The sequence below is a fragment of the Desmodus rotundus genome, chromosome 3 (assembly GCF_022682495.2).
Source record: "Desmodus rotundus isolate HL8 chromosome 3, HLdesRot8A.1, whole genome shotgun sequence".
Lineage (NCBI taxonomy): Eukaryota > Metazoa > Chordata > Mammalia > Chiroptera > Phyllostomidae > Desmodus > Desmodus rotundus.
The window spans coordinates 35,940,373-35,952,748 of record NC_071389.1 but is presented as its reverse complement, the minus strand read 5'-3'; the positions used below and the strand labels follow the sequence as shown (position 1 = coordinate 35,952,748).

General features: G+C 59.9%; 1 protein-coding gene across 2 annotated transcripts in view; it reads left to right on the top strand.

Moving 5' to 3' along the window:
- GLIS1 (GLIS family zinc finger 1) overlaps positions 1-12,376 on the top strand; it is a 212,255-nt gene that overhangs the window by 184,399 nt on the left and 15,480 nt on the right. Inside the window, exons 5-6 of one of the 2 annotated variants that reach the window (XM_053921732.1) lie at positions 5,157-5,318; positions 9,902-10,000. In XM_053921732.1, the coding sequence (XP_053777707.1) occupies positions 5,157-5,318; positions 9,902-10,000 (261 nt within the window). Of the gene's footprint in view, positions 1-5,156; positions 5,319-9,901; positions 10,013-12,376 lie in introns of both variants that reach the window. The other variant, XM_024571236.3, reaches the window with a different exon arrangement.

Here is a 12,376-nt window from a genome sequence, read left to right as displayed (position 1 = left end):
TAGAAGAGATGGCAGTTCTCACTGCGCCTTAGTCCAGGCTTCATGCCTTCTGGCACAGTGGGAGCAATTTCCCCTCCCTGCCTCCTCCATACAGATACCCGACCCTTGCGATTGGGTGGGGGGCATCCCAGGAGGTCTGCTCCGCACAGTTGTTCACCTGGACTCTGACAGCAGGAAGGAAGGCATCTGTCCAGGGAAAAATCTGCCCTAGAACCTCAGGGGCTGGAGGATAGGAGAAGAATGTCAGGAAGGCCCTGCCCCCTGGCCTGAGACCCTGCCCCCTGGCCTGAGACCACTTGGAAGCATCATTACATCCTTGGGTCATAGTGGCATTGCCTTTGGGGTCATCCTCCACCTCTCAGGGAAACTGAGGTCCAAAGCCAGGTATGTGCCTACTGACTTCACTTCTGCTCTAACAAGACCCATATTTCCATTCTGTCAGGGGGCACAGTGAGCCCGGGAGGGTCCTGAGTGGGGCTGACCGGGTTAGACTGACAGCTTAGAAATGAACTCCAAAAGCCTGCTCATCAGAGGCGGAGCTAGGACAGCCCAGGGTTACCTGGGGACAGAGAGAGGGTGTGAGGAGTAAGATTTGGAAACAGGACATGGAGGACAGGGAGCCCGTCGTGCCCAGTGGGACATCTCACACGCACACACCCTCCAACTCTGCAGAGGGGCAGCAGGCCTGGGAGGTGCCACCCGAGGCAGAATGCCACCCCACTACTTAGCTGCTCTGTGACCTTAAATGATAGTTACAGTGACGATATGGACAGGAACCTGGTGTCAAGATAAGCACTTAACGTGCATTAGCTCATTCAGTCCTCACAGCCACGCCCGGGTTTGGGAAAACTCTCCCAGTGTTACACGTGAGGAAACCTAGAGTGTAACCGGAGGGACTCACTTCGGATCGGTCCTAAGCGGAGCAGCCCAGACCCAAGCCCAGGTCATCCCACGCCAGAGTCCGTGTCTGTAACCGCTGTGCCGGTGGCTGTGCGTTCCCCGGCCTCAGCTCCCGGCCATTGGGGAGAGTATTTGTCACACAGGAGAAGATGGAGACCGCACTAGTGACAGCATCTGGCCCAGCAGAGTGAGCACACATGGGTGCTGAACCCAAATGTTCCTGTCCTCCTCTCTCCACCTCCGTTAGCCCATCTGTGCAGTGGTCGAGTGGGACAACTGCAGGACCCTGGCAGGCAGCTATGGGCAGAGCCCACACACCGCTGGGTCCCTGACACAGCAGGATCCTGGCCCTGATGGGGGTACTGCTGTGTCAGGGGCCCCTGCAGCATCCTCACCCCAGAGCAGTCCTGATAGGCAGCACCCCTCCTCCACCTGCTGCTACCTCTGGTTCCACCTACAGAGACAGTCCCCCAAGTCAGGTCAACCTGCTTGTTGTACCCGCACCACAGCTCTGGACAGTTTTGAGGGGTGGGACGAGGCAGGTCGCAGCACGGGCACAGGGCAGGGCACATGCACAGGTGTGCAGTAACTTGAACACCGGGGAGGAAGTGAGCTCACTGGGGCATGTGCACGGCCGGGCCCCAGAACCCCCCTCCTTACCCCCATTCAGTCACGTTTCTAACCCACCCTTTGCCCCCTGAATAAAGATGCCAGCCCTGCCTTCAAGGAACCCTGAGCCCGGAGGCATGGAGAGAGACCGCAGTGGGTTGCAGTGAAAACCTAGCGCACAGGCTCAGGGTGTGACTGAGGGGGGGCCAAGGAGGTTGGGGCGGGCTTGGGCACAGTTAGTAGATGTCCCCTAAATGATGGAAGGGTAGGCTGTCCAGGCTGAGGGAGCAGCTCCAGCGAAGGCCTGGGGGATGAAAACTCTGGACGGGCTCAGTCAGTCACTCCCCTGGTGACAGTGTGACATGGGTGTACGCAGATGAGAGGGGCTTTGGGGCCATGCTGGAAGACTGTGAACACCGAGCTACAGACCCAGACTTTTGAAAAATGTACCAATTAAATAGTCAATGAGTTGGAAGGGAAGAAGGGGCCCAGCCGAGGCGTCTGGGAGCAATGGTGCTGAGACAGGGTGGGCCAGACAGGCTTACAGACCCTCGTGGGGAGGAGATGCATGCCAGCATTCAGAGCCCAGTGGACCCTCCAGACTCAGGAAAATCATGCAGCATGTGAGGAGCTACTGCCCTTCGGCTTCAGAGGTCCACCCTCCTGCCTCAGGCCAGAGAGGATCAAAGGGACCAGCCGGGTGCCGAGCGGCAGCCCACTCTGCAGCTGAGGCTCCTCCACCCCGGTGTGGGGTGAGCTTGGCGCAAGGCCACTGCAGGAGAGCAAGGGGAGCTGCTTGTGGCCTGTACACTTCCCCAAAAGGATCTCCTTCTGGTTTTGATGCATGGAAAAGGCACAGCATCTGGAGGCGGGAAGGAGAACAGCCTCTAAAATCCAGCTGTGGGCTGCTTGCCTTGGACCTGCCCCAGCAGAGCTCAACCCGCAGTTGTGGCCGGGCCTGCAAGGGCGAGGTGCGAAGGGAGCCCGCCCCAAACTGGTGGTTGTCTCTGGGTCCTGTCCTCACGTCTGGCTGGGGAATTCTGGCCTGGCTTCCACCCCACCCACCACCTCTGCTTTGGGTCCAGGCTCAGTGGCCCTCATCTGTGACACTGCACCTGCCTTCTGCTCACCTGTCCCCCCAATCTTCTCCCCCAGCCCTAGCTGTCACCAGCAGCCAAAGTAGGGGAGGGGTGTCTTCCTCAAGCGCATATCTGACCCTGTGCCCTCCCTTGGTAAGGTCCTTTTATGGTCCCCTGTCTTCAGGGTGGCGTTCAGACTCTTCAGCCTGCTGTATGAGCACCCCACTCTCTGGCCTGTGTTCTGCCTGGAGGCTCCTCACCCACTAGGGCCCACTTCACGGCCCTCACGCAACCACAGAGGCCTCTGCAGGGGCTGTGCCCTGCCCGCACTGCAGTGCCCATAGACCTCCCCTCGGCCTTCAGTGTGGGTTGCTCCATTCTTCTTTGGTGTCCTGGTCATTGCTCAGGGCTCAGCTGGGCCAGCGACCGAATGAAGCGAACGCATCAGTGTTGGTGTGACTGATGGCATGTCTCTCCAGGCCTACCCAGTCCCCCACTCTGTGGCGCCTCCCCTTCCTCAGGCTGCGTGGGGTGCCGCCTCTGCTGCCACGGCCCTCCTGTTTTTCCCTCCGGCCCCGCTCCGGCCGCGGCGTTTTGTTCTGATGGCACATGTGCCTCCCCGTAGGCTCTGCACTCCTGGAGAGTAGGACCCGCATCTGGGTTCTCCCTCCGTCTGTGCCTCACCCAGCACAGAGCTGCAGCCAATTTATCCAACTGAATAGCCCACACTAAAAATGACCACGTGTGCTGAACTGCCCTGGATGGGGACGTTGACCCCTCAGGGCTGAGAAAGGAAGCTGGGTGGACCACTGGGTCTGCATCTGCTCACAGTCCCCTCTGGCCTCTGCCCACGAATGCACTAACAGATAAGGTATCTTTAAAGTTGGGAGGTTGGGGCAGAAAGGAACCCAGTGCCCTGATCAGGAAAGAGAAAAGTCACATCTTCCAAGCGTAGACACGGCAGGGGCTGTTAGCTCCTGTCTCCCCCTGCAGGTCAGCCCAGAGGGGGTGGGAAGAGCCCCTGTGGGAGCGCTAGCCCTCGGGGACACACATGAACTGGCCTGGAGGCGTGGGGCATGTGGCACTGACCTGGTGGGCACTTCCGCCCTCGCCTGGGGGATGGAACCGGAGGCTCCGAAGAGGGAACTGGCCTCCTCTGGCCTCTTTCTCCTCAAGGGCCACTTCCCCCTGCCCACCTGCCCCAAGAAGGCAGCTGGTAGCAGAGAAAGCCACCTGGGCTTTGGCATCAGATGTGGCCTTCGTCCTGTCTCTGACTTGTCACTGTCCTGTGACCACACGGGAAGCCTGCATCCCTGAGGTGGGCACACTGAGACCACACACTTCACAGGCCGTTCTGTGGCTAAACACCAGCACCAGGCCCGGACGGAGGGGCAGTTGCTGGTCAGCGTTGGCGCTTTCCTCACCCACAGCACATCCACAGGGAACACAGCCAGACAGTGGGACAAGCAGGAAGGAGCAGCCAGCCCCACAAGGGGACTGGGCATGGCTGCCTCCACCGGGCAGCATTCAAGCTGGACTTTGAAGGCTGAGGAGAACTGGATGGATTATTACGAGAGAGAGGACATTCCTTGCTGAGTGACTAGCGTGAACAAAGGCTTGAACTTGCCTGGTGGACCTGTGCTGTTTCTGGAGTGTGCGGTGGGAGGCAGGAGGGGCAGGAAGGCGTGTGTGGGAGCGGGTTGGGCGGAGGGCCGCATGCCAGGCCCGGAGGGCTTTAAGCAGAGAGCGGCAGGATGCGTCTCTGCATCAGAGGCTTCCTCTGGGCAGCCGTGTGGAGAATAGGGAGGGAGGGCTAGAAGTTAGGGGGCTCCAGCGAGAGAGGCTGGAGCTGGGCAGAGGCTGCCAAGATCAGGGCAGCCCGGGGCCACAGGAGGAGGGCGCTGTGTCTGTTGCTCTCTGACCAGAGGCATCACGTGTCTGTGCTGCGTGTGCTGCCCAGCATGGGGCCTGGTACATGGTGGGCATTGGACAGCTAAACGGCCAGTCGAAGACCCTGAGTTTACAAGCGTGGTCACTGTTCAGACAGCATCAGCACTGACGCTGCGCTTCAGGTGGACAGAGCCCTGGGGCAGTCAGCGTCCTACCCCGGGGCCTCATGTCGGCCCGGAGGGGTGGCCACACAGGCCCATGTTTATAGGCAAGGAAGTGAGGCATGGGCAGGTCAAAGGCTGTCCAATCCAGGGCTGTCTGCCTTCAAGGTACACCTGCCTCCCGTCTGTCCTGGGCGGGGCTGCTGTGAGCAACCGTTTTTGTCCAGATGTCATTGGAGAGGCGATCTTTCCAGACCCACAGGTGGAAAGACCACTGTCCTCTCCAGCCCTAGTGGCCATTTCTAAGCCAGGGGTGCATTTTTTCTGGACCTACCAGGGCTTCCCAGATAGAGTCTGTGCGCTGAGTACTTCATGGGGAGCTAACCAGGGTGCCCGGAGACCGTGCGCTGGATGGGGTGTGGGGGTGGGGAGGGCAGAGGATGTTGGAGGCCATGTCCCCGCTGGGTGCTGGGCCCTCCAGGGGCTGCAGAGCACCCCTCACCAGCCTCTCCCACAGTTTGAAGGCTGCAGCAAGGCCTTCTCGCGGCTGGAGAACCTCAAGATCCACCTGCGGAGCCACACGGGCGAGAAGCCATACCTGTGCCAGCACCCAGGCTGTCAGAAGGCCTTCAGCAACTCCAGCGACCGCGCCAAGCACCAGCGCACCCACCTTGACACGGTAGGCCCGAGGGTGGAGGCCAAGGGGAAGGGGGCGGAGGACATGCACACTCCCGCCTCGTCTAATGCAGGGCGGAAGCCAGGGTCCTCACAGAAATGCTGCCCTCGTCCTGGAGCCTGTGGACATTTTCGGCAGAATGACTGTTTGGAGAGAGAGGGAAGTCCTGCCATTAGAGGATGTTTAGCACAGTCCTGGTCTCTGTCCCCTAGACAGTGATTTCCCATCTCCCACTGCGACAGCCCAGAATTTCTCCGCACGTTGCCAAAGGTCTGGGGAGGAGATAGGAAAGTCTCCCTCAGTTGGGAAGCGCTGCGTTAGCCCGTGGGTGCTGCCAGGGCACAGCGTCCTTGCATCTCCCCATGGAGAGGGTGGGCTTGTCATCTCGAGTCCTCTCCCCAGGCCTGAGTGGTCAGCCAGTCCCAGAACAGGCCCTCCCTGCTCTTCCACCCCACCCCCTCCACGGAGATAGGCCGGAGGCTCTTCAGGCTGTTCTTTACCCCTTGAGTCCAATGGGTGAGGAGATGAGGTGAGCAGGGCCTAAGACTCAAGGCCCCTGGAATAGGGACCTGGCCCCAGGTGCCTGTGTGCCACCGCCTTTCCCTCGTTTGTGCCAGACAATGAGATAACCCGCAGCTTCCCACAGGCTGTCCAAGCATTCTCTCTGCATACAGATCTCGTGGTTAACAGAGCGCTCCTGCGGTTTCCCATGATCTCACGCCAACTCTGCTGGTCAGGGGGTCACTGACCCCTTTGACAGATGAGGAAAGCAGGGCTCTGGGAGTTTCAGAGCCTGCTCAGCTGGAAAGTGGCAGAGCTGCCTCAGAGGTGGGCCTCACACCAATCTCAAGGGCCTGTGTAAGGGGTACATTTGGCCTGGGGGGACCCCAGTCCCTGTATGCCACAGCATATGGGTCTGCAGCCAGAGTCCACACCTGGGCCTGCAGCCTGCCCGTGTCTCTGCTCTTCATGCAGATGTCTGGGGAACTCCACAGGTGGGGGCTCGAGGCCTGAGGGGATGGCAGAAAAGAGAAGGGAGGTCATGTTTGGGTCCAGGTGAGGCCCTGGGCAGAATGTTCTACACATCTCCCCTACCCCTGCCCCATATCACACAAACCCTCCCCCAGTTTAGTCTTGGTCACAGCCCACGAGGTAGGGACCCTTATCCCCATTTTGCAAACAGAGAAACTGAGACTCCGATGAAGTCATTGACTGTAACCCAGTTGATGAGTGGCAGAGCTGGGATGCAAACCTGGGCCTGTCTGACTCTAAATCCAGGGCCTTTGTTGGAAAAGCAGTGTGCTGGCCACCCTGGAGGGCTGGAACTGAGCAGAGGGGACAAGGGTACAAAGAAAGAGCCCCGTCCCCCACCTGAACCCAACCCCTGCCACCACCTCCCCCCTCTCAGGCTGTGCTAACACAGGCTGTGTTGGGGACACTCAGTGACGTGGTGTGCCAACAAATCCCTGTTTGCATTATCTTCTCATACACCCAGCTCTTGCCCTTGGGACCCAGCCCAGGCCCTGAGAGGCAGTTGGTGCCCCGGCCCCCTGGTCGAGTCTGCCAGAGGCTACAGGCAGCACCAACAGCACCAGGCCTCTCAGGGCCACCCACCCTGACTTACTCCCTTTCCCCGCTTCTTTCTGCATTTCCTGGCCCCAGCCCCAAAGCAACAGACCTCCGGCCCCCACTTGGTGTGTGAACAGAGCTCCAGGGTTAGGTCGGGTCAGGCCCAGAATGAGCCTGCAGGGTTATCTCAGGCCTTCCTTGCCCCAGAAGGTCCTGGTGAAGCCCAGGAGGCACAGCGGCCAAGCCCAACCCTGCTGCGCCCATCTGCACACAAACATCACGGACAGCTCTGCGTGGCTAGGTTGCTTTCCCAGCACCCGAGGTTCAGAGGCCCAGAGGGTTATCGCCCCATGTACTCTGGGCCTTGTTTTCCAGAGGGAACCCGGTCATGTCCCCAGCTCCCCTCTGGCACCAGAGAACATGGGATTCTCTCCACGGGCAGGAAAGTGGTGAAACAGACTGGAGAGGACCAGCCGGGTCCTAACCCTGGCCCTGCACTTGGTCCCAGATGTTTAGGAATGCCACCTGCCCTCTCCAGGCCTCAGTTTCCTCAAACACTTACCTCACGAGAGAGAGATGGGAATTGGCTGTGATGACGTACACAGAGGCCTGACATAGCACATGCGAGTCCCTCCTTTTCTGTCCTCTGACCCAAGGACAGAATGCTGACCAAACCCGGCTGTGTCTCCGGCGCTCAGTGCAGGGTTCAAGTCTTGACTGCACCAACTCCCTAAATGGGCCACTGTCCTGCTCTGGCCTGTTTCCCCATCGGCAAGATGGGCCTGACGATCTCTCCTTTGCCCACTTCGCTGGACCACTCAGGGCAGCAGACCAGAGAGGAGGCACCCTAGTAGGACGCCATGGGCATTCTTCCTTCGAAGTCCCGGGCAAAGCATCCACTTTGACTTCACCTGCAAAGTGGAGATGCTTCCCCCAGGGTGGGTGTGAGACCGAAAGACGGGCACGCAGGCACTCGTGCCAAGCCTGCGTGAGCACAGTTCTGGAGCCCCGGCTGGAGGGCTGTGCAGGCAGTTCTCACACATGCCCAGGAGGGCCCTCGTTAGTGAGAGGGCTTTGGAGCCGGCGCTGTGACTCCAGGCCTGGGACTTGACTGCTGCTGGGCCACCCCCAGGGTTTGCCCAGGGCTTGTGGGGGAGCCAGGCCGGAGGAATGCTCTACACACATCGGGCCCCGGAAGACAAACACAGAGCTGGGCCTTGTGCCCTCGTGCGGGCAAGCGTGCCTGCTCACTCAGAGCTCTGTCTGCTTTTTGACAAGAGCACGTGGATTTCTATGCGTCCCCAAGGGACAGGGCCCAGGGCAGGGCAGAGAGAGACGGGATGGGGTGAGGGCTGTGTGTGTGTATCTGCGCAGATGTTGGCTGCGGGGGTCAAGCCTATGGGAGAGGGGTCCTGTGCGTGTGTGTCTGTCTGTCTACAGGCACGTCTGTCTGCACCTCTGTGGTCGGGTGGGGTGGGTCCAAGGAGCACTGCGTCCCTCCCCCCCTTCCCTTCAGCGAGACAAGCCTCTCACTGCTCTGTCTCTCTCTTTTTGCTCACCGTTTCTCTAACCTGACAACTCTCCGTGGCAGCACCAAGGTACGGTTGTCTCTTTCCGCATCCCTTCCTCCATGAGGTTCCTGAGTCCGGTCAACTAACCTTGCCTCAGTCCAGAGGGCGGAGTGACCTTGTGGTTAGGGGGCAGTTCCACTTGGGCACGGCGGACGGGGAGACAGCCACCCCTAGTAATCCAAGAGGTGCCACCCCTCCAAACGTGCTCCTGACCCTACAGTGCCTGGAGGCTGGGCCCCTGAGGAACCGGAACCACTGGACGTGTTCAAAAAGGGGAAATGGGGAGGGTTTCGAGGCCCAGTCCCAGCTGCAGTCCCCAGGCAGGGTGTTGTGGAAGCCTGCGTGGGAGAGCTCAGAGTCCAGTTACACCCACGGAGCCCCTGCCCTGCTGAGACCTGGGAGGAAGGCACCAGGGACCCTCCCCTGAGGAAGACTCACCCCCCGCTGGAGCAGGAGCCTGCACAGACCCAGCAGGGCAGGGTAGACAGGGCTGCGGAGGGGAAGCCCAGTGGGGAGAGGTGGGAAGAAGGCTCGAAGAGGGCTTGGAGAGGAGATGGTAAGAGCTTGAGGCAGGGGCAGGAGGAGGGGCAAAGACTTAAGCAGGGCCCAAGTCACAAAAGGGCCTTTGTTGGCCAGAGATGGGCTGTATCCAAGGGTGCTGGGGAGTCATGGAGGGTTTGGGAGAGGGTGGCCAGCTCTGTGAGTGCCAGGGGAGATGGGAGGCACAGAGAGAAGGGCAGGGCCCAGGCAGGAACCAAGGGAGGCAATGGGCATGGATTTGTTCTAGAAGAGCAACGGGGGCCCCGAGGGTAAGGGACACAGAGGGCACAGATGCCCGGCCACCCAGGTCTGTGCCTGAGACGCAGTTCCTGTCTGGCATCCCGTGGTTGTTGGGGCAAGGACCAGAGCGCTGTCTGGGGACCCTGGCGCTGCTGCCAGGGGTGTCAGCTGCCCCTAGCCAGGGGGCCCGCCATACTCCAGCCTAACCCCATATTCATGCCCCTCTGCCCCATACTCTCCCACTCTGTTCCCCTCTCCTCCTCCTCTGCAAGGCTTCACTCCTTGCCCCCTTGCTGCTTCGCTGTTGCTCTGGTCTGCCAAGGGTGAGCTTTCTCAGACCCAGCTGGAGAATCTCCAGTGGGCCCCATTTCACAGAGGAGAAAAGGGAGACCCAGAGAGGAGAAGCAACTTACCTGGGGTCCCAGCATGAGGGTGGAATAGAGACAGACCCCCTCCTTCGTTACCAGGCCAAACACCTTCCCACACCTGCGGGCAGGGCTGGCTTAGTCAAGACCCCCCTGGCAGGGACATGGAGGGAGGGACAGGGCGTGAGCCTGCAGCCTGCCCCTCGCCCAGCCGTCGCCCCCACCACAGACCACACCGCTGGACTGTAGACCTGGCAGGTGGCCTCCCACTCACCCCACCCCTGCCCCTCTGATGTTGCAGAAACCGTACGCCTGTCAGATCCCCGGCTGCTCCAAGCGCTACACCGACCCCAGCTCCCTCCGCAAGCACGTGAAGGCCCATTCAGCCAAAGAGCAGCAGGTGCGTAAGAAGGTAAGATAGCCTGTGTCCCAGGGTCGCCTCTTAGACACCCCACACCCTGGCCTCCCAGCCCCACGTCCAGCGTCAAGCCCGACACCCGCACTCCTTGCATACATTCTCCCTTCCACACCCTGAGGATGCTGCTCTCTGCCGTCCACCATCTGCCCCCCACCCATCCCCTAGTGCACTTCCTCACCCACAGCCCACCGGGCAGGGCCCCCAACTCCTCTCTCATCCATCTGCCCACTCGCTGCAGCTCACTTATTGAACATTTGATGTCAGGCAGTGCGTAGGCCTCAAAGATGCAGAAATGGAAAACCTTCCACGGGGACCTGGCCGCTGAGAGACAGGCCCAGAGAGCTAGTTCAGTGTAATACAAAAAACGGCTGCGATAGAGGCGTGCAGAGCACAAACAGGAGGGCCGTGGGAGGCAGGGCACCAGCAGCAGGAGAGCACCGTGGTGTGCCCTCGGGCCGGTCTGCCGGACTCACCACCACTGCCGGGTGGCCTGGGGCACGCCTCTTGGTGCCTTTGTTCTTCACATCCCTCAGCTGTCTGGGGCGGTGGGGGGGGGGGGGGGCAGCAATCGAGGACTTGCTTTAAAGGGTTGTCATGAGGATTCAGTGAGCAAATCTATGTTAAGGGTATGGAAGAACACTTGGTCCAAAAGTAAAAGAGCAGAAGGTGGTGCATTTTGTCATTAAGTCTTGAAGAAGAAGAAAGTGTCGGGCAGGCAAAGACAGAGAGTGCATCCCAGAGAGTGAAGCTTGAAACACTGTGCGTGAGGGCCAGTGGGCAAGGAGGAGGGGCGGGTGGGCGGGGCGGATGGGAGAGGCCCGAAGCCCTGCCGAGGAGTTCGGGCTGTCCTGAGGACAGTGGGTGCCGTCAAGGGGTCTTAAGCAGAGAAGGGACATGTCACCTTGAAGGAAGGCCCTGGGCGCACTTGGAGAATGGGTTGGGGGTGGTTGGAGGGAAATTCGAGGCAGGGAAGCCACTGCTGGGGAGCAGGAGAGGTGGTGGGGTCTGGCCTGGAGCGGAGCAGGGGCAGGGAGGGACTGGGCATGGTGACCGCTGGGCGGGGTGGGGGAGTGGTAGAGGAGCACTAGGGTCAGACTTTGGGGGCAGGATGGATGGTGGTCCCCCTCACCAGAACAGGGAATTTAAGAAAGAAGCAGATTTGCAGGAGAAAGCTGGTTCTGTTTGGGACAAGGAGTATGTGAGCTGCTAAGGGACCCAGTGCAATGGGAGGGATGGGACTGCAGCTTGGAGGAAAGGCGAACTGGCTGGGTTTGACCCACATCCCCAGAGGGCCCCTGGGGCCACAGGACTGGGCATGCTTAAGTGTCGGGGAGGGCATGGGGGTGAAGAGAAAAATCAGGGCCCAGTCCGGGGGCACTGGCATGACAGAGGAGGACAAAGGGGGAAGAGCAAGATTTACAGAATACCTCCAATCTTCAAGCACTGTTTACACAACTGTGGATACAGCTGTGAATAAAGCAGAGAAAGGCCTAGGGGCTGAGGAAAGCAGACCACGTTAGCCTCGGGGATGGGCTTCGCAGAGACCGGGTGACAGAGCAAGGAGGCTTCTGGGGAAAGACGATGGTGGGGAGACAGCCAGGTTTGAGACCGTGGTCTTCATCCTGCAGACAGCGGGGCATGTGGGAAGCAGCAGAGCCGAGGGCAGGCAAAGCAGGCACCAGGAGCTCCCCGGTAAAAACACCACATCCCTGAGGATGGAGGGCCGAGCCTTAACCTCAGCCCTGTCTGCTGCTTCACTGACGGTACCTTATCTAGTCCTCACTATAACCCTAGGGAGTAGCACTATTTTTTCCCATTGGAGCGATGGAGGAACCAAGGCTCGGAGAGCTCACCAGTCTGCGCAGAGTGGCGCAGCGCGGAGGTGACAGAGCCAGGTCCCATTCCAGACCCAGCTGTCTTTAGCGCCCGAGCTCTCTCCACTGCCCTCAGGTTGAGGGGCCTGAGTGGGGACAGGGAGGGAATGGCCCAGGCTCCCTGCCAGGGATGCTTCTGTCCCCAGCGGACTGGTGCCTGAGGACCAGAATCCTGCCCTGGTTTTCCCAGGCCCCATGCTTGGCTCACACTGAGCCCCAGGGACCTGGAGCCGCAGATCTGCAAACTTCCCAACAATAAGCATCCATTAAGAGCCATCGGGGATGATGTATCTTTCTGGGTAAAGCGACCCTTGTATTATGACAGCTCCTTGGCAGCCCTGCTGCGTTTCAGAGAGAATTAGAAATGCTTTTCTTCCTTAATTCTCCTCTCCTGCTGCTCCTAATCCGATCGACATTGCGGTCTGCAAGGCATGCCTTGGCCCTCTTTTGCCAGAAACTTAATTTACATGGAAAACAGCTGCTG